The 26147-nt window shown below is 35.1% G+C and overlaps 2 protein-coding genes and 1 long non-coding RNA gene across 4 annotated transcripts; 2 read left to right on the top strand and 1 right to left on the bottom strand.

Moving 5' to 3' along the window:
* The first annotated feature begins 3338 nt into the window (after positions 1-3338).
* On the top strand, positions 3339-9162 carry LOC128179077 (protein AMBP-like). The gene is made up of 5 exons (XM_052846571.1): positions 3339-3492; positions 3587-3772; positions 6211-6295; positions 7320-7580; positions 8560-9162. The coding sequence occupies exons 1-5, from the start codon at positions 3442-3444 to the stop codon at positions 8781-8783; spliced, it is 807 nt and encodes a 268-aa protein (XP_052702531.1). The 5' UTR covers positions 3339-3441; the 3' UTR covers positions 8784-9162.
* A 2225-nt stretch (positions 9163-11387) lies between these two features.
* On the bottom strand, positions 11388-26131 carry LOC128176319 (phospholipid phosphatase 3-like). 2 transcript variants are annotated; one of them, XM_052842578.1, is made up of 6 exons: positions 25910-26131; positions 17556-17719; positions 14393-14664; positions 12204-12261; positions 11937-12119; positions 11388-11852 (listed from the first exon to the last, which is right to left on the bottom strand). In XM_052842578.1, the coding sequence occupies exons 2-6, from the start codon at positions 17628-17630 to the stop codon at positions 11748-11750; spliced, it is 693 nt and encodes a 230-aa protein (XP_052698538.1). In that variant the 5' UTR covers positions 17631-17719; positions 25910-26131; the 3' UTR covers positions 11388-11747. The 2 variants fall into 2 exon arrangements, with proteins under 2 accessions (XP_052698538.1, XP_052698536.1); XM_052842576.1 differs by lacking the exon at positions 25910-26131 and adding an exon at positions 24946-25071 and having other exon boundaries at positions 11389-11852.
* On the top strand, positions 22683-25900 carry LOC128176321 (uncharacterized). Its single transcript, XR_008242773.1, has 3 exons — positions 22683-22771; positions 24948-25085; positions 25232-25900. It is a non-coding gene; the product is annotated as an uncharacterized LOC128176321 (long non-coding RNA).
* Positions 26132-26147: the final 16 nt, after the last annotated feature.

Here is a 26147-nt window from a genome sequence, read left to right as displayed (position 1 = left end):
ATGTATTTTGCTGTTATGAATTTTTCGTGAAAAGCGGTAACATTAACGATGTCAGTAATCACTGGAAAATGTTGCCAAGTACTGAACTATGCATTGATTTTATATAGACGTATAAATATTCAAAAGAGAATTTGCATTTATAAAGTTATGAACGACATTGGTAGTTGTAACGAATATTGAGCGAGGGTACAATACAGGAAATCTGATAAATAACTGATAAATGCTCATATTAAGAATGTCTTAAATAATCACATGCATACTACGGACTATATTTTGCCGAGATTTATGCCTAATACGATAGAAGAACATTCAAGCAGGCACGTAGCAATCGCTTTTGAAAGTGAGGGGGGGGGGCAGACTCATCCAAAGAATCTTGACAAGCCAAAAAAGAAAAAAGAAAAAAGGGGAAATAAGACGGGGTTGGGGGGGGGGGGGGGGGCTGGCGTAGTATATAACTTCAATTTAAATCCTAATTTCCTTATTTTCATATCAATTTTTTACATCCTCCAAAAAAAGTGGGGGGGGGGGGGGGAACTCCATGATAATTCAATTTTTCATATGTAAATTTAAAAAAATTATTTGCTGCAAGAAAAAGTGCGGGGGGGGGGGGGGGGGGCAGGCCCCCTGGCCCCACCTGATGCTACGTGCCTGTCAAGTATATATTGTTTCCAACAAAATTCCTTCATTTATTCTTTTTTTCAATGACGTTTACTAGTACACACGTTGTAATAAATAGACTTTAACTCTTTGTGGATGTACACATGTCAGAAGTGAATATAGTCGGACAATTTCGTGTCGGGAGCTCAGGTTCAAATAAATTTTCTCCCTTCACATCGACAGTAAGTATGAAGGTGTAGTGTGTTAACACTTCATATCGCTTATAGTGTTATTGCAGATTCTCATAACATGCAATTCCGAGGTGTAGATTTTCATCCGTTGTATCTGCTGTCTTGTCATTTTTGCATTGATTGAGACTTAGAGAATACCTAGGAAGTCGTGGGCATTGTCCTCGTGTGACCGTGGCGCTCTTTGGTGACCGTAGCGCTCTCTGGCGTACTTATTCTTGTAAATGTAGACTACGCCCATGCACTTCTCAAAAGAAATACTTGGGTGTATATGCAATTACGGGTTAGATCTTTAATTTGAAGCCTTCCAATGATTTCAATTAAACAATTACGTAATAAATGTAACTGGATATTCGTGGTGAACCAAATTTGTGTTTAAAACTATATGGAGTGAGTAGAGAAAATGAACACTAGATTAGAATATATTTTGAGCTGTTTTGATAAATAAACGCTGGCCTTTTGTAGGTTTAAACACACTTCAAGCTCTATTCGATATTTTTGGTCTTTGACAACAAAGTCACACTTTGTTCGGATAAAAATAGTTAATGGTTTTTTAAAAGAGAAAATACGAAACAATGACGGCCAAATATGGCATCGAAAAGCATTGGCCTGTTTCGGGGTTGTATGAATGGAGAGCCGAATTGACATCACAATTGTACGGAAATATCTTCGTAGATACGACGAAGGCGCGAGTGAACGGTCAAATACCAGAACTCCACGTTTTTAATAGAAAATGATGCATGCTGCTAGAGTTGATATTTCCGATTCTTATTAAAATGTTACATAAGAGACTCTTCTGGGACACAAAAGAGAATGTGCATTCATACGCCAACGCACTTCCGATTCGGCAATTTATGATAACCAGCGGTTTCTTAATAGTATACCAACTCATTAAACTATCAAAATTTAACCCCCTTCAATTTCCAAGCAAGCGGCCCTTGACCTATGAATGTCTTTAACAAATAATAATACTCCTTTTTCTGATTCCCTCCTGCTGCAGCAACATGCATTCTTTCCTGTTCCGTGTACACTAAGTCCCTATATACTATATACTATATACTATATCTCACGCATGCCCCCACAACTACCAAAGTACTCGGTTCATATGATACTCCCCCTCCCCGGCTAACATCTAGTCGGAAACTGGAAACTGCTGGGGTGAGTTGGACGGGTTGTCAAATTAATGTGATACCTGATATGAAATTCTTTGAAAATTTTTAAAGTATGAACATTTTTTTCATCTTCAGAATTATTTAATTTTTTGAACGACTAACTTAGATATCATAAAAATAGAGGGGAAGAAAAACATGGCGGACCAAGTCGGTTAATGACTCTTGGAAACGGATAAGCTAAAAGGGAGGGTTTAAAAAGATATATAAAAACTATTAATGATGGCCGGTTAATGACTTCACCTTGAAATAATATGCCGCTAATTAAAGACTGTCGGAACCACACGCTACCGATACCTGTTTACTTGTTCATCACGGCAAAAAAAAAAAAAGAAAAAAAAAAAGAGGGAAACGTTGTCATGTTTCGAATGATGTAATTTCAATTTGTTTTCCTTTATATAATTAATTTTTCATGTTTAATGAGAAATTTTTAATATATGAATCACACTGACAGTCAGGTTTGTAATGACGTAACAAAAAAAGGTCAGAAATGAAGGCGAAGTAATCTTGCGATAGAAAATAACGATGTACAAATCACATCTAGGAAACCATTGAACCACTTTTAATATTTTACAAAGTTTATTTCACGCATGTATTAAAGACTATCATTGTTTTGTCTAGTAGTGACTCATAGGTTAAAAAATCTGTATGTTTGTTTAACATGCATTATCAGTTGATATAAATATTTCTGATGTAAATGTATAAAATACGTGGGACTTTGATAAAATAGTTCACTCACTTGTAAACGTTTTTATCAAATACAATTGATATTCATTTATGCTACGTATGAATGATATAGCAATATCACAAAAATACCCCAAAAAACCAAACGCAAAATCTTTCAAGTATCAAATAATTTAAATCAAATATTTGCAGAGACTATTATTGGTTTACTTCTTTGATATTTGCTTTCAATGTTCATACAGCATGCCGACAAACGGAGACAGAATTGTTGACCATTGATAATGTGTACCTAATTCGCGCAGTTATTCGTGGTATGAATAGGGTGCAATCGATTTCTGGCCCCTCATTGATGACTTGTTATCGGCACGCTAATTTATCTGTAGTTGGATATTGACGTTTTAAGCTCTGCACATTCTTAGGAATGCTACAAATTCCCGGCTTGATCTATTCTAAGCATCCAGATAACTATTTACTACCGTGTTACTATGAATCAACGAAAAGCGGCATTAATCACGAGCAGATGCATTAGAGGACCAATCAGAATTCAGGAGGCGTGTTTACGGTGAGAAAATTGCAAGTGTATCAGTATTTTATGAATCGGTTTTCCCTCAGGAGGCGTGGCCTAGGCGGTCAAGGTGTCACAAGACTAATGACTGGTATTTATAGGAAAAAAAACTACTACAGCTGTAATACACAAAAATATCTTTCCAGATTGTAGTCTTGTTAAAAAGAAAAGAATAAAAATGATCAGTTTGAAAGAGTTTAACAATATTTTCTTCCTGAATTGCGCGATGGTAAGTACATAACTGCATATTTTTGCCTACGCACAGGTCGATATGCAGGTAGTGCGTGCAACAGTATGCACTGAGAATTACGTTTACTTTGCAGGTGCTCGTTCCAGCTCTGGGAAGCATGGTTCTGACCATACCCCAGAGGGACTTCGTCTGGGGGTCAGGACTGTCCCTAAACCCCGGGGAAGAGGGATCAAGGACCCAATGTAAACTAAACTGTGATTATGGATATGACACGGACATTGAAGGCAACCTTATCTGTAGTTGCAACGATCCGTGTAGGGTGAGTGAAACCATCATTTACTACATTCTTCACATTTAAGTTAATTCATAGGCCAGTTTTATTTATCTATACAAAATCAATTAATTTCATTTGGTTTGTATACCTACTGATTGTTTTGTGAACCTTTCACATCTTGTTATTTCGACTTATGTAACAAATGTTAGTGTTGTTCGAATTATGGCCATGTACTTTGAGTCCGAAACCGTGGCTTGAGTAAGCGCTGTCATTTTTCGTATAACAGCATATTTCTGCATGGCGAAGGTTTTGTGTACTATAAACATGGAAATAACTGGAAACAGAAGCATTAATTGCATTGAATCATTGAATTGATCATCGAGGTCCCACCCGGATTCTAAATCGACAATGGTTCAAATGTTTTATGTTCTTCGGTATCCGGTTGTCTGTTCAATATCTTTTGTTTGACAAGCTGTTGTGCAATTACTGGGGATATTTTTAACATTTGACGGCATACAGAAAGCCATTTGAGTTACACGAGTCATCCGTTCCTCGCCCAAGATGAGTAACACCCTATACTCGATAGATCTTTGCTAGAATAACATTGTAGGTTTAGAATGAAGAAGAATATTTATCACTTGGAATTCATTCAAATGAATTACTTTAAACAAATAACTTCCTAAATCAAGGGTATCAAAACAAAACTGGGAATTCCGCGGCAGCAATGCTCCGACGAAACCTCGGCGGCGATGGCTTAATTCGAGGAATTTGTATTATTACTCACATTAGCATTGGTCGCCCCCGCTAGAGTTTTTATCCCTTTCCTCTCAGCTTCCATATGACTGTGAGTCAGAGAAAATAATCGTAGCGTGGATAGAGAGAAAAGGAAGTGACCAATCGAGAACTAAAGCAGGCGCATCTTTCAGATAACGTAATTTTATTTTCTTCTAAATGTTGCGCAATTTTCACCGAATCTCGTTACCTCTTTGTATTCTGATGCAATTTTTAAAAGACTATAAATAGGCGGGAGAGGGTGGCTAAGGTGGGGGTGGGGTGGATATGGGATTCTCCAGGGGTCTATCTCCTCCAACATCCCCTGGTTATGTGGAATGTTCACGTTATATTCAGATAAACACCGATGACCATCAATGAGGGACGACCTACGTAGATGTAGATAGAAAACTGTGTGTAATGGATGACATTTAGGGAGCTCCTTGTCCTGATCGCGGCGTCCACAGACGCAAACAAACATCTCATTTTTCAGCCTCTCTTTCCCCTGGCCTTCTGGCCTGGTGTTATTGTTTACCACTTCATTCTATGCCTGTCGGGTCAATGCCACACGGTGTCGCCTTGTTAGTAAGGGGATACTTTTACAACGTTAATTTGAATTCTTTAGCCGTCGTTTTAAATGGATTATATTCTCTTCGATTAACGCCATTAATCTTGCGTATACATATAAGAGTTACAAAATATCTAACTGTTCATACACATACATAACTTGTACATGTACATGTACATACCATCCAATGCCCCAAGAACGGAACGTTAAGAAGACTAATGATAATCGAAAGAAAAGAAAAATTACTATTGTATATAGTTATTGCTGTACTAAATCATCGACCTTCTCGTCATTCGCTGACAAAAAAAGTCGACGAATTATGATCCATAATTTAGTCGCGCGCCACGACATTTGGCGCCTGGCTGTAGACTGCGGGACGTTCTTTTTCTCCAAGATCATGAGAAATCATGAACGTCCACGGGAGCCGTGAGGAACGTAAATAGACAAGGAACGAGGCACAAACGTTGTCTTTGCCACGGTCTTCCCCCTTCTATGGAGTTTCCATAAAAATGCCAAACGGTGGTATTTTGAAAAAAAAAAAATGTTTACAGCCCAAATTCATGGTTGTGGCAAAACGTTAATGAACGTGTCACACATTCCGCGGTTTGCGCGAAAAATGCTTCCGCGCTACACAGCTGGAAAATGACAATAATAGGTTTATTATTTTTTATCCTCCCAAGGCCGCAGCGCGCACAGATCACTTCAAAGAAGCTATTAGAATGTTTCAATGATAAATGTGATAAGATATTGAGCGAGACAGAACACATATCACACAACAGTTTGTTTTTTCACCCTCACAAGGATATTTCCACTATTTATAGTTGAAATAGATATTTCAGTTAATTTTGTAAAACAAAGTTCTGAAAAACACTTCGAATGATAGACACTTGGCCTTGAAAAATAAGGTTATTGAAAATAGGATGGCTGATCTCGACCAAATTATAATGGTTCTGCAGATCTTTAGATATCTGATGTCAGGCTATAATTACTGTACATGTTGTTTCTAACCGCGAAATACCTTGACGCTAAATAAAAATATTTCTCATGCAAAACCAGATAGGCACTGTTTCACAAAAAGTAGGTGCTCTGGTGAACGAGTTACATTTCACTTTGAAACCAAAGTTTCCCTTTCTTTTCTTCCTAGAATATTTTCTGCTTTGGGGGAACCTCGTGCGTGATCGCCAAATCATGTGAGAAAGGAGAATGCAGACTTGATGCTTCTTGCAAAGGTATGTAGACATTTTCTACACAGGACGATGTACAATTTGGAAAGAAGAAAAAGTAAAGCCGTTAAGATGATGTCAAACCAAAACCGAACACACACAATGCATTGATACCGAATGTCCCTCAAACTTAAACAGTAATGATTGTCATGCTAATATAGGTTTGATATTAGAGCCGAGCTGGGAAACTACCAACGGAGACAAGATGTTCCTTTTTCATCTTGGGGGTGGGCGATGATCTAGGGCGCCGGTTTGCTAGTAGCACCGTCCTGTAAATAAGAAGTCTGTAAGATGTGTAGTAGTTTAAAAGCGCTTGCATCGCGTATGAACGATATCATCAAAACACTAGGTCGAAGCTCTGTGTACAACAAAGAACAAAATGATAGTAAGTTCAGATCTGGGAAGAAAAATTGAGTCTATTTTGAAATCATTAATGAACGGGGTTTTTGTGTTTAAAAAAATTTCGGTAAAGGAAGTTAAAAAAAATAATAAAAGGAAGAGAAAATTGGGTTACGCGTGCTGTATTCATCACAGAATGCACTAATGTATTCAAACTGTCTTAAATAATCATAGCTAACGCGAACATTATCAATATAAATATAGATCTCCACGTAGGTCTAATTTGAAACAGTTATATACAACAGCACTCAATTCGGCAGAATAACTGATTCCAATTATCTTGTTATGAAAACACATATATTAAAAAACTGCAATACACTTTGGAATCTCATTGAATTTACCCTGACATGAAAGAATTTCTCTGACAGCCATTGCTTTGCACTCTTAGGAATTGAAAAGCTATTTGCAGATTTTCTGATAAAAATGAACAACTACAGTACTTTCTGTACAAATTGCTTCCTAATAATTTGCATTCCACTGTGTGCGACCTTCACACCAATAGATATATATATACTTATACCTGGAATATATAGATAAAAATCTTAAAGGATTAGTTTTATTAACTTATACAAGATGTTTAATCTATGCTGGTGTATTGCATGTATAATTATTCCTGTTAATTTTTTTTTAGACCTGAGACCAGAGAAAAGTATCTTGCCACTTAAGCAACAAGAAGAAGCTTCGTTTGATATCAGTAACTTCCTCAAAACGAACGCAGACACTTGCAGACAACCTCTGTCCCACGATGTTTTCAATTGTCCCAAACGAACGCGCCGCTACATGTTTGACGTAACAAAAGGAAGATGTGTTCGATTTTGGGGATGCAGGAAGCCCGGAAACAACTTTGACAAAAAGAGAACGTGCAAAGAGACGTGCATCACGGCATATAAAGGTACTTGTTCCTCTGGAAGGCTTTCTCTCAAAGATAGTCTGCTTGTAAATCAATTATATACTTCTGGAATAGAGATACCGGTACTTTGATAAGAACACAACACAGTGTCATTTACTGCAGAATTGTTTTTGAATTATCAAATATCGACCTACCACGTACTCACAATTTACAAAACCAAGTTTGCAAGAATGGTGGAATGAGTGCATAATATATTATGTTTCGTTACTAAGTTCAAGTTTAAATAATCCCCCCAAAACCTGTTTTTATTCGATGGGGCTATCTAAAACAAGATTGGATGTCCTTCTAAAAACCCAACGTTATCTTTCAGATGGGATGATAATGTTGAATCGTAAACAAGTATCAAGGTCGAGTTACTCTCGTACACCCACGTGGTATTTTTTAATGCAGCGAGAGCGATTACAAGATATAATGTAGGTGTAATGGTCCTCGAGTCCGGACAGGAATGTAGGAGAACAATGGAGTTACCCACACGCAATGTCCACTACCAATAACGTCCACGGATAAACATTCTTCTTCTGCTGTTTAAGTACATTTTTTGAATTATTCGAGCGCTTGCTTCGGTCAGACTCGGAATTATGCAATAAATTTCTCTTGTTTGCAACAACGTCCCCAAGGTAAACTGTTGGTGTTATTTGACAAACATCACTAAACAATTAATTTATTTAAGTATCCGAATGGAGCCACTCAAAATAGCGAAGATTGATCCCCCAAACCCACCCCAAAGCCACATAAAGGTTGAATAAATTGTCAGCAAAAACTGCATCGCTCTCCTTTAGTGATTATAAGCTTAATGGTATTTATTGGTTCATGGGGTGCATGACGAATGGATACTTACCTTTTCAAGGACATTTTCTAAAATCTTATTGAATGAAAACTGGAAGAATGATATAGCAAAAACAAGATATACTTTAGATTCTTGCATTTCTTAATTTTAAAACGTGCATTTGATTGTTTACAGGCAAGTCGAGAAAATCAAGACCAAGGAACGAAAACTGCTTACTTCCGGTCGAGAATGTGCACGTGGTTTGCTTTGGAAAACTACGTCGGCGATGGGTATATGACGTCATTAAAAACAAGTGCGTGAAAATCAAGGGATGTCCGCGACCCGGAAACAACTTCCAAAAGCGACTGGAATGCAAATCTCAATGCGTGCGCCGCAGGAAAGGGAAGAAACTTGGATGAATGAACTTTCCGCTGCAAGTCTGAAATAGTACCCCTGTAAAGAAGGGCGTTTGCATTACAAGTCTTTACAATTCAGGAGTGTGCACCGGTAGACTCGAATGAGCCCAGGTTCCCGTGAGTACTTACGATGATGACTTCCTTCATCACCCCATAAATGCAGCATTCAGTGTTATCTAGAGGACACGGTTACAAGCGGCGGGTCCGCATATAACACGGAATCTCTTGTAGGTTCTACGACTAAGACTAAAATTAACCACATCGAACTTAATTCTTCAGTTTTCGTTCGAATGAAGAGATTGTTTTTTACAGCCATGTTATTTTTTATGATTCATGTTTTCTAAGGTTTTTAAAATGTTGACAATAAAATGTACAATCTCCTTGTTGTCTTGGTATTTATGGCCGTTTAAACGTCAATTTAACACCGGGTGAAAGGTAAACAACAGAGAAACTCGATAAAAAAAACGATGCCACTTAAAAGGAAATGAATTACAATAATTCTCGCTGTCAGCCTGTAATGATACCAATTAGAATCTTATTCCCGGCAAAGATAAGCTTAACTTCTATTGTATGTTATGTAAAAAGGAGATATTTTTTTACGCGAGGACGAGGGTTAGAAAACAATGACACCTGTTGACAGCTTTGTGAAAGGTCATGACCGACGGTGCTCCGATACTTTCCCATCAAATATTATCTGTTGGCATAGTGTTGAGTTTAAATATTTTACATAGTAACACATCTTAGAAAGCGTCACTAACCAAATGGGTAGAAAAGTGTATACATGTAGATAATGATCAACTTACTGAAAATACTTAAAGTCGTCTGATATTTCTTAAAATTACAATAAAGCATTAAATTTGTCGTTATTTGTATACTCTTCTTTCAACATAATATGTAGTCCAAAATATCTTACGATTTCCAGGCTCTTTTAACGATATGGATATTTTACTTGCCAGGAAAATATCAAAACTATTTTAAAAAGCCAGGAAAACGCTAGTTATTTCGGATTACATTATATAAATAGTGCCTGTTTGGGAGGGTAAGAGTTGAAATTGACACCCCTCGAAAACCATTGTCAACCTCCGCTTTGCGGAGGTTGACAATGGTTTTCGAGGGGTGTCAATTTCAACTCTTACAGGGGTGTCAATTTCAACTCTTACCCTCCCAAACTGGCACTATTTATTTTTTTATACTGAATGTCCTAAGTACAAAGAAAACTTTCTGTTTTTATATAGAAATGACGTGAATCTTATGGCGAACCGTACGCGCATAATTTACGCGCATGTAACAATTCGTTGTGTTACCCATTGCCAAGGGTGTTGATAACGCTGAGGGTAATAGAACAGATTATCAACTGCGTCTTAACCAATCAGATTTCAGTATTTAACATGAAAGTTTAATATAATATGTTGTCTTCGTCTTTTTCCACATTAAGATTGGGGACTTTACTCTCATCCCGTCTTCCTCCTTAATTACATGCAGTTGTTCAAATTAAACTGGTATTTTATCTTATTGTATTGAAATAACGAAAGTTAGGTTAATCAAATAGGGGTACAATGAATGCATGTATATAATTTTTATAATTGTTACTGATATGATACAATATGTTTTCTCATGCTGCAAAAACTCACCGCAGTTAAGTTTTGCTCAGTAAAATTTGAATCAACACACAGGTAGAGGTGAAATATGAATGACAAAAATAACAATTTAAAATGTCGGGAATCACACCCCAAGCTATTCTTATCTACCCATACGCTGATCTCCTAAACGGAATACCAATATTTGTCAAAATATGTAAAACACATTAATCAGAGGATCTGATTGGAGCAAATTTACAATATTGTCGTCATGTACAACAATTGGTTTGCAGGTTCGACATTTTAGCAAGTTGTTACATCAAAGAAATATTTTAAGGAATGTATATCCCTTTGCTGCAAAACCAAAATTTACTCATCACTTGTTGATAAATCTTTTTAAGGCGTACTGAACAAGAATCCCCTCAGTTTATTGTGGATTAATTATTGAAGCCGCGCATACAATCACGAAATAGAATTCAAGTCTAATTCTTTGCACAAAATTAAATTAATCATTCAATTAATTTTTATTATAAACTACTTTGTTAAAATATTTGTTCAGGTTTTTTACAAATGAACGTCCGCATTTCACCTGATTGCTACTAGCGATCAGGTGAAATGCGGACGTTCATGTGCTATATACCTGCATGATTGAATTGGTGCGTACTAATGCATATGTCTAGATAGGCCAACTCACTTTGAAGTTGATGTGTATTTTGTTAGAGTTATAACAAATTATATCTATCAAAGAAAAATGCGCTTTCGTCGATGCATAATGTGTGTGTTGTGGTTAACCAGACTTGGTTCAGAATACTATCACGTAAAGTGAATATAACAACAGTGGAAGTGCATCAAATTGCATGACATGCTTACAGCTGGAACTCCCAAGGAGGCTGCGTAATCCAACCAAACATGTTAGTGAAATAACAGCAACACAATTCAAAACCAATAACAACCAAAACACATCCCTAGACCCTTCCACCCAAAAAAATTATCAAACCCGAATCCCCAATCTCCAAAGGAACTACAAGCAGGTTTTATATGTTTAATAGTACTTACAGCATGAAAAACCCACAAACCCCATAAAGGCACGTCCATCCCCTCCCAATCCGATAAATTATAAAATTACATGATTTTATTGAACCATATTGGACCATCATAGGAACAACAGAAATTTAAGTCAAAATAAGGTGGATGATCCAAAATATAGAACACATGTATACAAAATGATGTTTACATATAAATGCATGTGTACAAATATATAAGCTCTGTCATGTTAGCATAGAAAATTCACGCTTTTAAAACAAATTAAAACTTATCTTAAAAGATAAAATAGTCTAGATGTTAAGGAAATGTCTGTCATTATTATGCTTTTTTGGAGATGGGACGTGAGTTAGGGTTCGTACTCTAGTGTAAGACTCTCTCGCTTGTCTTCCTTGGCAGTACTGCTTTGTCTGTCCGTTGAATCACTCTCAAACAGTGCTGACGTCTGGGAAACCTAAATGCCAAAATTTACAGTCTTAGAACTTGCACTGATCTTAATATTCTTTTGTTGAAATTGTATTATTGAAAAATAGAGTACCGTTATTACTGCAAAGCTTATTCCTATAACTGCCCCTGCAATGATGTCTACAGGGCGATGAGCGTTGTCTTGAATACGGGTAACGCCAATGTACGTTGCGACGCACAGCGCCACCGTTTGGAGTAATGCAAATAATGGACGTAAAAATCTCCATCGACGGGAAATACGTAAATGGATGTAGATCTAGAAATGAAAACGATATCATTCAGATCAAACTGGCAAAATATTTCAATGTATATTCACAATGACTGAAGGCAATTTACTCACAATGAGAAAAGTCATTCCGTACCAGGAAATGCTAGCATGACCCGAAGGAAAAGATTTCCTGAAAGAATGTAACAATCTTAATAGCTCTGCAATAGATATAAACTAGAAGTAACTTATTACATAATGTATGAGTAACAATTCCTGCAGCTGACTCCAAAGAATGTGGACGAGCAATAAATTATTATCTCCGATAAGTTAATTTTTTTCTGTTTAAACATTTTCATTACCTGCTGGTGAGGTTTAAGTGACGTAACTACAACTCTGAGCTGGTTATCTGTATCACATTAATTCTAGAAAGTTCCCAATGATGCAGAAACCGTAAGAGGTTTTTTTTAGATTTACAAAAAAACTGAATGTACATGTATATAAAGACGAACTTTCCCCGGAAATAATAGATAGCATCTCATGCTATTGTATGACGAGTGATAAAGGAATAAAGCGACTTTTCGGACATTTAAGATACCCGAACAACTAAACCGCTATCAAAATGCTTGAAACACGGTTTCTAAATCTTATACAAATCCATGCGCAATGGCGTCCGAAATATTCACATGGAAAAGGTTATTGCCTTGATTTGAACTTACTATACTCTGTCCCGAGTTTTTGCTTCCACCACTTTTTGCTTGATATTTCAATAATAGTAAATACCTTTATGCTCAAACAATGTTCATCCACTAATATAAAAAATGTCCAGATTATCTGTTTTGAAACGCCCCCTCTACCGCCTCAGATTTCAATACACATCCCGAAATTGAAAGTCTACGGAGATTTTGCATTGCAACAGCCATTAATAAGCCCGGATGATAACGTTAAAAAATTGCGCGATGTATTCCGAGTGCATTCCGAATGGAGAAAGGATGTAAACATTCTCCATTATAAATCTCCGTAAGGAATCTGTTTTCGTTCCTGTGAATTTTTCTGAGTGAAAAGGGATAATTGTTCAATGAAGAAATCTTGGATATATTCTCTTTTAACGATTTCAACTGTATTTCTTTCACAAGTATGTGTAATTTTTATTAAAAATCATCAAAAAGCGATGGAAGCAATAACTTGGGACAGACTATAGTACATTGCAATTTTGCAATTGGCAAAATCAAGATCTGATTATCTTTTTCAGCAATTCTGCAAATTACGGACCTTTGCCTTGCAGGGCTCGACAAAGATATACTAGTAGGTTGGATATTTGTACTCACTATCGACGAAATCTAGACTAATACAGAACAGTATTTCCAAAAATGATTATGTGGAACATGATTAACCATGTACCCGTATTGTAGCAAAACGAAATTAAAACTACAAATGTTTACATTGGGGCATTTTTAACCCGTTTTAATTATAATTTCAGAACCTGGTTTAACTAACTCAGGAAAACAATGCAGCTGTAGAGAATTTATACCGGGTATCTTAACGTCAATCATAACAGTCCCGATACTAAACGGGAGGTAAGCATACTTCACTGATATCAAGAACTCGATCGATCTCCATGTGAATTTAACAGAGAATTTGAAGTAAGAAAATGAATACTAGTATGTGATTTTTTAGTTAAACGACATACACATAATCAAAAATATTTGCAGAGTATATTTTTCCCTCACTGGAACACCTGCTTTGGGACTTTAGCCTACTTTGCTAGACAGGACGAATTCTTAATGAAAACTGATTGAAGTCTTGGCCGCGATTAAGATCGTAACTCCAAGTGGCCGCGGCTACGATCTTGACCGATTCTTTAACGCAAAACTATCAGCTACATGTATGTAGAAAATAAGAGACTAAATGTTTAGCGCTATGTATCATATTCAAATTAGCTACCAGCGTAACCATTTGTACCAAATATTATAAATACAATGTACATTATTTGGGATATTTTATTCATCTGTTAAATACACGTACATGCGTTTTTCCGCTTTAAATCAACATGCCCATGTCATTTGTCTTTAGTAATGTATTTCCAATTTCAAAACAGAGACATAACGACTAAACAAGCGGTGCGCCCCAACAAAGATAGGATATATCTAAGAGATCTCCTGGAACCAGCGCCTAGCTGAGCCCCTACAACCTTGAAGCCGCCCTGGCTTCTGCCATACAGTGTCATATGTGCAAGAATTGCAGTGTAAATGACATGAACAAGAGGTATAACCTTAACCTTTTCCACAACAGAATAAAGTATGTCCGATCATGGAGTGGCCTACCTTGAATCTATTAAAAGATCGTTCTCAGGCGCCGTGCAGTTATAGTCAGTGATGTACATGTATTTACTTGTGCAGTTCTTCAGATCTATACTGGGTCGACAAACGGCGAAAAAATGGGGGCGAAGACTTCCAACGCAAGATTTAGCAGTCTCGTAAAACAAAGTGCACAGGGACAACCCTATCATCAGAGGTCCAACAATTCTATACCACTTCCGGAGGAAAAGTTTTTTCTTAATCTTGTGACGAATTCTCAAACACTCCGTAATGGAAATCTGAAACGACAAATTTGATACATTTGAATAATGATTTACTTCAGAAAATTCTTTCAACTTTCAATGGAAACACATTCCTATTACATTTTGAAAAAATAATCCAATAAGATAAAAAAATCACAATTGTCATTCATTGTTGGTTAAATGAAAAAAAAGAGGCCCACATTACTTGTAGCCAACAAAAGCTTTAGACCATCTTTAGAGGATCAAATACAAAATATCTAGACAACTTAGTAGAGTATATCTTGATTTAAATGGTTAATCAATTTTTCTCAACATAATTTTATCATAAATATTGAGCTTCTTTTGTTGTTTCAATTTTTGATAATAAGATTTTAAAGATTTTTCTCTAATTTTTACAGTGTGAAAATTCAACCTACCCCCAAATTGAGGCCCCACCACACCGCCGGCCGGCAACGGTGATCATGATTTGGACAAACTTGAATTTACACTACCTGGGGATGATACTTCAAGGTTTCAGTCTTTCTGGTCAAATGATATTTGAGAAGAAGATTTCTCTCTATTTATTCCTATGAACAAATTAACCCACATTGTGGCTCCATCTTACCCCCAGAGATCATTATTTGAACAAACTCGAATCTACAGTACCTGAGTTTGCTTTCACACAAGTAACAGCTTTCTGGCCAATTTGTGTTTGAGAAGAATTTTTAGAGATTTTTTATCTACTAGTATTTATTCCTATGTATACATTTGACATCCACCATTGAGACAACTCCTCCCCAAAGGGATCGTGATCTAAACAAACTTGAACCTACACAACCTGAATAATTTCTGGCCAGATGTTTTTTTAGAAGATTTTGAAAAATACCAACAAATCCAACATCTTCTATACTACTATTTTAGAATAATAGACTCGAACTTTTGGCCTTTAATACCGATAAATCGGAAGAGTCTTATCTTTTGTTTTATATATTTTAAATAAACATCATTAGTACAAAAAGATTACCAATTTGCTTTAATTTTTTCTCAATTAAGCTTCGCTAATTAATAATCAACGAAAATTTCTAAAAAAAAAAAATTCCGACTTTCATCTGGACTGATTTTTTTGGATTTTTACAATCTTGCGCGTGCGCATTACATTCACCAGCTGTTCACGCTAAATCACGGGAGGTTCTTTAGCATATTTTTCATTGGAAATTTACTATATATTCTGTTCATATTTATACTTACTTTTGTCTTCATGATGGCAAAGAAATATTTGATGCCATGCAAAATATCACATTATATTTCTTAGGATAGTGTAGATAGAATGTTCTATCGTTAAAAATATAAATGTCCTACAGACCTGGTTTAACGATAGAATGCGTTCCGTGTATTGTCTCGCATCATCGTTACCGCACTATCGCACCATCGCACTATCGACTCAAACGTCGATGGTGCGATGATGCGATGGTAAACTACATGGCCCTATCCGGATTCCATAAACACATGCATTTTCTATAAAAAAATCCCGAGAGTTTGAAGCGAGTAAAAAACGTTGGTGAAAAAGTGTTGAATTCTTCCATTATATGCCTTTTTTGATGAAAGGTATTTACAGTCTCAAAAAGTTTTTTATGATTAATTTGACTGTTTATTTCAATGCAACTTCATTTTTTTCTCTAAAATCGATTCGGAGCGATTCTGCAATTTTCTGCTCCATTACGGGTATTTGGGGGGCATTCTTACTGTGGCGAGGCTCCTCCCGAGACACGGTTAGATTATTCTAACTAAGGAGAGTGTAGTGAAATTAATAGCATTATTGTAGGCTCATAGCTTAGTTATGTAAATATTAACAATACGGTGTGTCGATGTATCTATTTCGTAAATGCCCGATATGCAATGTCAACCGGGACGGGTCGCACGGGTCAAAGTCTAGTATAATTTAAAACAGACTTGAATTCCCTTCACCCAATAATGCTTTGTATCAAGTTTGTTTGAAATTGGCCTAGTGATTTTAATTTGGAAAAGAGATAAAAATGTGAGACGACGACAACATTGCCATTTTTTTTTTGCTCACTTGAGCCTTCGGATCAGGTGAGCAAAAAACAAGAGGCACATGGGCCACATCGCTCACATGAGGAACAATAGGTATGATAAATCAGCTTAATGGAGTCATAATACAAACTATCTGGACTATGTACAATAATACATGTAGATCCTGTATAAATAAAATCCGTTTTTCCCCTGGATATTCTTATGTTTACAATCATTAGTCCCTTTTCTAACAAGATGATTTTATAGTCATTTCATATGTTGAGTATTGCAGTTCTCAAAAAGATCCTTAACAATAGTTTATATATGGGATATAAACCTACATCAAACTCTGAACGTTCTTGTGAGGCCATAGAATTGTCCTGGGGCCAAAGTCTTAACAATTATAAAGAATCATCTGGCTGATTAGATTTTTAAAGATTTACCCTATATATTCCTTAGATAAACTTTGACCCCCCATTGTGGACCCACCCTACCCCTGGGGATCATAATTTTCACAACTTTAAATCTACACTACCACTTCACAAATTCCTAATTATCTCCCTTCGCAAAAAGGCGTGGTCCTTAATTTTCACAACTTTGAATCCCCTTAGACTAAGAATGCTTTGTGCCAAGTTTGGTTGAAATTGGCCCAGTGGTTCTTGAGAAGATGTTGAAAATGTGAAAAGTTTACAGACAGACGGACAGACAGACGGACGACAGACAAAATGTGATCAGAATAACTCACTTGAGCTTTCAGCTCACGTGAGCTAAAAAAACCCCACACACAACAAAAAACAAAAGAATAAACAACAGAGAATTGATCGGAACAAAGACGAAGGGCAAACGAATGTAATAAACTTTATACATCCATCCCTTCTCCTTTCGTTTTCTTCACAAGAATTTAAAGAAATACTTACGATTATTATCAAAGGCAGTAGAGAAATCAAAGCCACGTGACCGCCTTTGACGGACACCCCTCCATACGGATACATGAGATCCTGGTTTTGGCAAAAGAAGCCTCGGCGAAATGGGTGGAAGTAAGCGATCTTGTTGAAGGATAACAGATAGCTAAAGGTAGCCACTAAGTAACAGAAAAATAAAAAAAAAATACAACAGCGGGATATACAGGGAAAAGAAATAAGTTTCTTGAAACCCTTCGATCGTTAATATTATATAGAACTTATTTAAGCAATAAAATGTTTTCTTTGTTGATTCATTCGGGATATGAAGGTAGCGACATTGCGGGTTATGCAAATTTTTTCTGCAATGATCGCTACCTTCATAACCCGCATGAATCATAAAAAAAGCATTTTTTAAATTTTTTATTATTTTTTTTTTTTTTTTTTTTTTTATTCAAACTTTCATGTACAAGTTATTTGCATCTTCTTATATGTTTAGTTTACAGTGCATACACATCACATATTCACTTCATTTGAGGATATAAGTATAATATAAACACAGTCACATAAAAAAGCACACGTACAGACAGGTGTATACACCGACAGACAGACATATATATGCACAAACAATCTTGAAAACTTGCTTTTATCACCCATGAAAGTTGGAGTATTTTTAGTTATGAGGTGGGGGGGGGGGGGGGTGAAAGAGGGTGGAGAAAGAGAGGGGAACACTATCTATCAAAAAATCATATATATGCAAGAGGATACATAAAAGTAGACTTAAAATTTTTTTTGGTCAATATTTGCTTACAATTTCCTTGCAGCTATTATAAACACATTTTATAACAAATCGCAAATAGTTTGCCAATACTTTTCATACTCAGCAAATTTACAATTCTTCAACAACAGTAGTTTCTCAATATGTATTCTATCAGTGACTGTTTGTTTTAACATGAGCGTCGAGAGGTTTGGGACATTCTTATACTTACTGGCAAAAATAAATTGTTTTACTGTAAGAATCAATATGTTTTGAAGTCTATACATATTTCTGTTTTTGAATTTACCAAAAAGTATAGTTTTTTTATCAAATGTCATTAAAAAATTAAACTTCCTTCTTAACCATTCTTCAAAGTAGAGCCATATTTCTTTGACATGAAAACAGTCCACAAATAAATGTTCTATAGTTTCTATGTCTTGATTACAGAAAGAGCAGGCTGGTGAATCAATTATATTGAGTTTGAAAAGGTACTCATTTGTTGGCAAAATTCTATGTAAAATCTGGAATTGCAACCATTGAAATTTGGATTCTTTCGAGGTTTTAAATGGGAGTTCAAAAATATTATTCCATTCTATTTCTGTAAAAGCAAATCCACTTTCTGTCCACTTCTTTACTGAACGAATTGATTCTTTTTTGTTATCGATGAGTACATAATACATATCCTTACATCCTTTGCTTTGTTTGTAAAAAATACTGAGAGAATTTGGAATAAATGGTCCATATTCTACCTTATTATTATTTAAGGCTTTTAATCTTTCAAAAACTGCTCCTTTCAAACTCCTATATTCTAGAAAATTGGTCTTAATATTTGAGTTTTCAAGAGTTTCAAGGCTTACAAAATTGCCTTCTTCTGTCATCAAATCTTTAATAAATTTATAACCACAGTTGAAATAATTCTTAATAAAAATTGATGAGTTATTAATTTTAATATTAGGATTAAACCATATATGTTCATTAAGTACTTTTATGTCATTTTGGCTATAGGACATAACAATTTTTACCCAATCTAATAAAACTTCTTTCCAAAACTTGTTACTTATCTTATTGCTAATATTGGTAATAAAATCTGAACCTTTTTCCCATAGGGTTTCTATTTTTAATCCTAATTCTGATTCAAAAAGTTTTACCCACTTTGTATTAGAGTGGATAAGTCTTCTTATCCATGTAGATTTCAATGCACAAACAAATTCCATATAGTCTATCATTTTTAATCCCCCATATCTGTAATCTTGAATTATAATGTTTTTCTTTACCTTATGGACCTTGCCTCCCCATAAAAAAATGTAAATTTCTTTCTCAAACTGTTGAAGGTATTCTTCACTAGGTTTTGGTATAGTTAGGATTAAGTGGTTAAGTTTTGGTATTATCAGAGTTTTAATCACAGTCAATCTTCCAACTGTTGTAAGATTTCTTAATTTCCATTGTTTTATCAAACGGGTCACTTCCAAAAATTTTGATTGGTAATTTAATTCTACCATTTCATTCAAATTAACAGAAAATTTAACACCGAGTAGATCGAAAGTGGGATTGTTCCAGTCAAGCTTCCATCGCGAGTGGTGAAAAACTTCTTTTGAAAATTTTTTACTTCCGATCCATACCATTTTAGTTTTGGAGAAGTTAATTTTTAGACCAGATATGCATGCAAAATAATCAAGTTCTCTTAAAATACCATCCATGGACTGAGGTGATCCATCAAATATTATTGAAGTGTCGTCAGCATATTGCGAAAGTTTGTATTCTACACCATCAATTTCAATTCCACGAATTTCTTTATTATTTCGAATCAAAATCCCTAGAACCTCAGCACATAGCAGAAAAAGATATGGGGAAATTGGGTCACCCTGTCTACATCCTCTCTGAGGAAAAAAATAATCAGAGGCAATTCCATTTTGTATAACACAAGATTTAATATCACTATAAAAAGTTTGGATCCAGTTTTTGATTGAAATCCCAAAATTAAAGAAATCCAGTGTTTGGTATATAAATTTCCAAGAGATAGTATCAAAAGCTTTTTCAAAATCGATTAACATTAGAAGGCCAGGGATCTGATTTTGTTCAGTATATTGCATTATATCATATATCATTCTAATATTTTCTCCAATAAATCTACCTTTTAAAAACCCAGTTTGGTCTTCATTAATTAATTTATATAATACAGTTTTTATTCTATTAGCAATGCAACCTGAAGCAATTTTATATAATACATTAAGAAGACTAATTGGGCGCCAGTTTTTTAAGAACTGTTTTGGTTTTCCTGCCTTTGGTAAACATGTTATTACACCTAGTTTATTTGATTCTGTAAAGTGTCCTAACTCGTAAGTATTGTTTATGGCTCTTGTTATAAAGCTGCCTAAGTCGTTCCAAAAGAATTTAAAAAATTCGCTTGTAAACCCATCAGGCCCTGGGCTTTTATCGTTTTTCATATTCTTCAAAAAGTTATAGACTTCCAATTTATTTAATGGGCCTTCAAGAAGATCAGATTCTTGTTTATTTAATTTGGGAATGTCATACAACTTTAATTTTTCGTAAATGTTTTCAGAGTCTATAGTTTCCCTCTTTTGATAAAGGTTATCGTAGAACATTCTTAATTCATTTAGTATTTCAAATTGATTAAAAACAGTGGAGCCATCTTCTTTTTCAACTTTTGGTATAATTTTGCTCGAAAAATTTCTCGATTCAAGGCTAATGAAATATTTTGATGGCTTTTCACCTTCCTCTATCCACTTTACTTTTGATCTAATACATTGACCTTGCAATCTGTTTTTTCTAATAAGTTCTAATTCTGTTTGTTTATTTGATAATTCATCTTTTGTTTCTACTGTAAAATTCTGTTCAAGAAGTAAAATCTCTTGCTCTAATTGTTTTTCTCGTTCTGTTGTTTTCTTTTTCTTATAAGTTGAATAGGATATTGATTTTCCTCTAATTTCCATTAGTAATGTGTCTAGGAATGATTGGTCACTTATAATAAATTGTATATTATCATCTATTGTTTCAATATTTTCTAAATTGTAAACTGGGCAGGCGTACTGCTGTTTTACATTTTTTATTTTTTCTTTGATTAGATATACATATTCTTTGTCTTTAAGGAGAGAGTTGTTAAATTTCCAAAAACCCTTTCCTTTAAGAAATTCATTTGTTCTTACATACAAGACAACTGGGCAGTGGTCAGAGCGGTAACTGTTTTCATATTTTACATGGAGAGATAAGTTAAGTAAAGATTCTGATATAAGAAAGAAATCAAGTCTAGCCTGTTTAATTGGGTTTTTTTTCCTCCAAGTGAATTTTTTTAGAGTTGGATTATGCTCGCGATATACATCTTTCAGAGTAAGTGTTTCCATAATTTTTAAGACTTCGAGTCTTGCTTTGGTATTATTTAAGTTCTTATAGTTCATGGAGTCTAAGTCCTTATCAAAAACTAAATTAAAATCACCACCAATAACTATATGCTGGTTAGAGTAAATATCTTGAATCTTATTAAGGACATTTATGTAAAAGCCTGGTGAGTCCGAATTTGGTCCATATATATTTATTAATAAAAATGGAAGACTTTCTATGGTAACATCTAATAAAAGAAAATTACCATCACTATCTTTATGTTCATTGAGTATTGTTATATCACAGTTATTATTGATTAGTATAGCTACTCCTCTAGAATTTGATTTATATGAGTTAAAGTAGGCTTTATAACCCCATAATCCCTTTATCAAGCTTTCTTCCTTTTCAACAAAGTGAGTGTCTTGAAGAAAGTATATATCATAATTTTTTGATTTTAAGACTTTAAAAATGTCCCTTTTAATTTTTTATTAACATCTTCCTTTTAACTAATAAATAAATTGATTATGAAAATTTAAAAAAAATTCATTATTACTGTTAATATACATAAGTATGTTAGCTAAAAGAAACAGCAAAATTGTCTCCTGTGAGGCTTTGAGTCTGACATCATCATGGTTATTTCGTGATTTTTCTTAGGGCGCTGTATGTTTCGACCAATCTATATAAACAGGGCGTGTCAATTTCAGTCCTGTCAGTTTCAGCCGCTGTAGATATCGAAGAATCGTTAAATGGGGCGTGTAGATTTCAGTCTGGCTGTTTCTATATTGCTATGAATTAACTATAAGTTTCAAAAGGAATAGAGGAAATAATCTTTGGTAGATGTAAATATTTAAACAATAAAATGCTTTCTTTGGCGATTCATTCTGGATACGAAGGTAGCGACATTGCAGATAAAATACTTAACCCGCGTTAGCGTTTTTTCTGCAATGATCGCTACCTTCATAACCCGCATGAATCATCAAAGAAAGCATTTTATTGTTTATATTAACATCATTCTTGTGATGTTTAACATTCTATGTACGACTTACTGAGTAAACATTTTGAGTTTCACATGTCGGCTGGAGCCGAGCTGTTTTGCTACAGAGCATTATGTCGTTTTGTATGAAGTGTGCAGTGCCATAGTGTAAGTGTATGTTCATCGCATTGTATATGTATCTTTCCAGAGATTTTAGTGAAATTCTACTATGCATAAGCTTGCATTTTCATGATAGTTGAGTATTTCTCTCCAATGCACAGGGGCTCGTCACGAAGTTTTTCAACCTTTTATATATACCACCTCTATACTATAAAGTACATTTTTATTTTATAGTATAGAGGTGGTATAAATAAAAGGTTGAAAAACTTCGTGACGAGCCCCTGTGTCCAATGTCTATCGGCCGACATGACCTACTTTCTGCATAGTGCGCAGATTCATATTTTGCATAGCATGCAATTGTTTCATTGTATAAGCATACAATATAAGTCTGTATTTTATCATACAGTATAGTAATATGTTTTACGGTGCTACCGTTCTGGCGAGCGCAGCAAGAATTACACATACCTTGCATCATTGTCAACTTATATTTTTATTTAGGTATCAACGAACGTCAAAATTTTTTTGAGAGTATTGCTCTACAATGAGTATGCCAAAGGTACTAATTTTAATGGTCATGATACATAGAGCGCAACCCCCTACCCAGAGAGAGAGAGAGAGAGAGAGAGAGAGAGAGAGAGAGAGAGAGAGAGAGAGAGAGAGAGAGAGAGAGAGAGAGAGCCCGTTACCTGTTTGTAGGTGTGTAATTTCCAACTTTTAAATTTAATGGTCTGACTATATGCAGTATCTACATAATTTTTTTTTACCTGTTTATTGTTTCATTTTATTCCTTTTTATTTAGTTCAAAATGTTCTATTGTTTATTTCCCCCCTACTCACATACTTTCCTGCCTACTGTACATGCATGCACAATTAGCTTAAACAGCTGTTAAAAATGGATCGATATGACAGTAAAGTATGGCTCTTGCTAGTATATATATATAAAATCTCTATATTGAAAAATATTAAAAACAAATCATATGTCAAGGAGGCAGGTATCGCAGACTATACTGAAATAGCCAGTACACTCATTACAGATGTTTGATCCACCTCTAAATTTATTGCGGGAAATATGGCGCGAGTTCACTGTGACGTCATCCATGACTTTGTTCGTGTTTGTTTACGTTTCTCGACACAATACGAAGGTATGGAAGCATGTAACAAATCTTTTGAGTCTCGCCAAAGCATATGCGGTACTCAAAACGTGTCTTCAAACTTTAAGTCACCGTAAATTACGAGTTAAAAGTCGGCCATTTTTGGCATAGCACCACGGGTGAAAACATTAGAGAGCATTATGGGACGTAGACAAAAAATTTTGTTTGATGAACTGTAGGTTTAGCTCGTTCTTTTTCCCGCGCACACTGGTTCTTAGAGCTCGCTTCGCTAGCCGGCGCTGCGCGCCGGCGAGCTGCGCTCGCTATAAGTTCTTGGCAGATTTACGATGTATAAGTAAATGTTAATGTTGTAATTTTGGAAGGTTTTGCAAAACGCGTGGTTGCTGATGAAACTTAAATCTATGGAAAGCATTTCTAGTCAATAATACATTTGTATACGGAAATGTATGGAGTTGCATTATTGTCATAGTTATTATGTTTGTAAATGTATGTGTATTGTAACAACAATATATTTGTCTTTTGTAGCTTTTTACTAATAAAGTATGGAGACAAGTATGCATTCTTAATCCAGAACAATTCTTTTAACTATAATTAATAAATTGAGCGTAAAAAGTAAGTAAAATGCACTAAATTACTGTTAATGTACATAAGTATGTTAGCTAAAAGAAACCGTTAAATCGTCTCTTGTGAAACTTTGAATCTGACATCATCATGGTTATTTCGTGCAGTCTGCAATTTCTGTCCTGTCACTTTCTTGTCAGTTCCAGCCACCAATCGATAAACGGGGCGTGTAGATTTCAGTCTGGCTGTTTCTATAGAGCTATGAATTAACTAAAAGTTTCCATAAGAAATAGAGGGAATAATACTTGGTAGATGTACATATAAACTGATGAACGTGTTAATCTTAGATACAGATAAGATTATTCCGTATAATCTTACACGGTATGCTACCTGGCTAGCTAAGAATGTAGGATCTTCAATGAAAGCCTGCTCTCACTTTCTCTGTGTTCCATTCTGGATTCGAACCCACTACCACTAGAATTCTCATATGTTTAACCTATTGCCAAAATAAGAGGCTCTAATATTAAGGAGGTTACGCATTTGTACTTACAGATGACATAAAATCCAACCTCTAGCACGATCTTCAGAACAACCCTCTTCTGATTCGTCTTCAAGTTTCCGTTGGTTTCCATGGTTTTGCAAATACCCAAACGTATGTGTAATTGAAACTGCAAGGCATGGATGCTGTATGTAAATAACCTTTCTTTCAATTTACTTCTCCGGCATAATCCGGTATAAACAAACGTAAATAGATTTCTATAGGATATGAATCTCACGCTGTAATCAACCGTAATCGACTTAATATTCTCTTAATGTTCCTTTATTTGCAAAATAAGGTTTGACTGCTCAACAATGCGACGAGAAAGAGTCAGATTCATAGATGGCGAAAAAGGTAGAAAGAAACAAAATTCCCGGGTCAAAACCAATGAATAGTCATTTCCGGTAACTGCAGCCTTGAATTTACATGTAAAAGCTAGCTTATCATCTTAACAAAATTAAAGTATGTACAAATGGATGTCAATCGAATGTTCAATAGTTTTTTTTTGTTTTTTTTTTAATAATGGTATGATATTAAAATGCTTATTTTTCAATATAAATTGCATCATCAAAATTTCAAATATGATTAAATCTAGACCAATTAGTTCAAGATTTAAAAAAAAAATCCTTATATATGTAATTATACTAAAGATGCCTAGATAAATTATTGCTTAAATTTATTTAGAAATATTCTTTGAAAAACAGCCAAGCTCATGAAAAAAAGAAGAAATTAAAAAAAGGATAAATAAATGAAATGCTAAACGCTTGCTCTAAAAATACTGCAGGTACAATTTCACAGGTAAGATTTGCCCGGCCAATTTGTTATACAATACTTGTATGTGTCATGGTGGTATATCTCTTAAAAAATCACAAATCACAATATATTTGTTAAACAATATTCAAAATTTGCTCAGTAGTGTTAAGAGAGAGAGAGAGAGAGAGAGAGAGAGAGAGAGAGAGAGAGAGAGAGAGAGTACCTTTAGATGCAGCTGTCGGCGGTTTGCTACTGATATACGGGTGAATGATTTCTAGTTTTCCAAAGGATGATATGGGGGTTTAGGGATTTAAAAAACGGTATGCAGAATATTTAGTCCACACAGCACGAGATGTGTATTTATGACAAAGCGTCCTCAGCTATATACCTGTAATTCAAACAATCTACTCTGCCTTTCACATGCGCGGATCTAGAAGGGGGGTTAGGGGGTCCGGACCCCC

Source organism: Crassostrea angulata, chromosome 3 (genome assembly GCF_025612915.1).
Source record: "Crassostrea angulata isolate pt1a10 chromosome 3, ASM2561291v2, whole genome shotgun sequence".
Lineage (NCBI taxonomy): Eukaryota > Metazoa > Mollusca > Bivalvia > Ostreida > Ostreidae > Magallana > Magallana angulata.
This window is presented reverse-complemented; position numbering and strand designations above follow the sequence as displayed.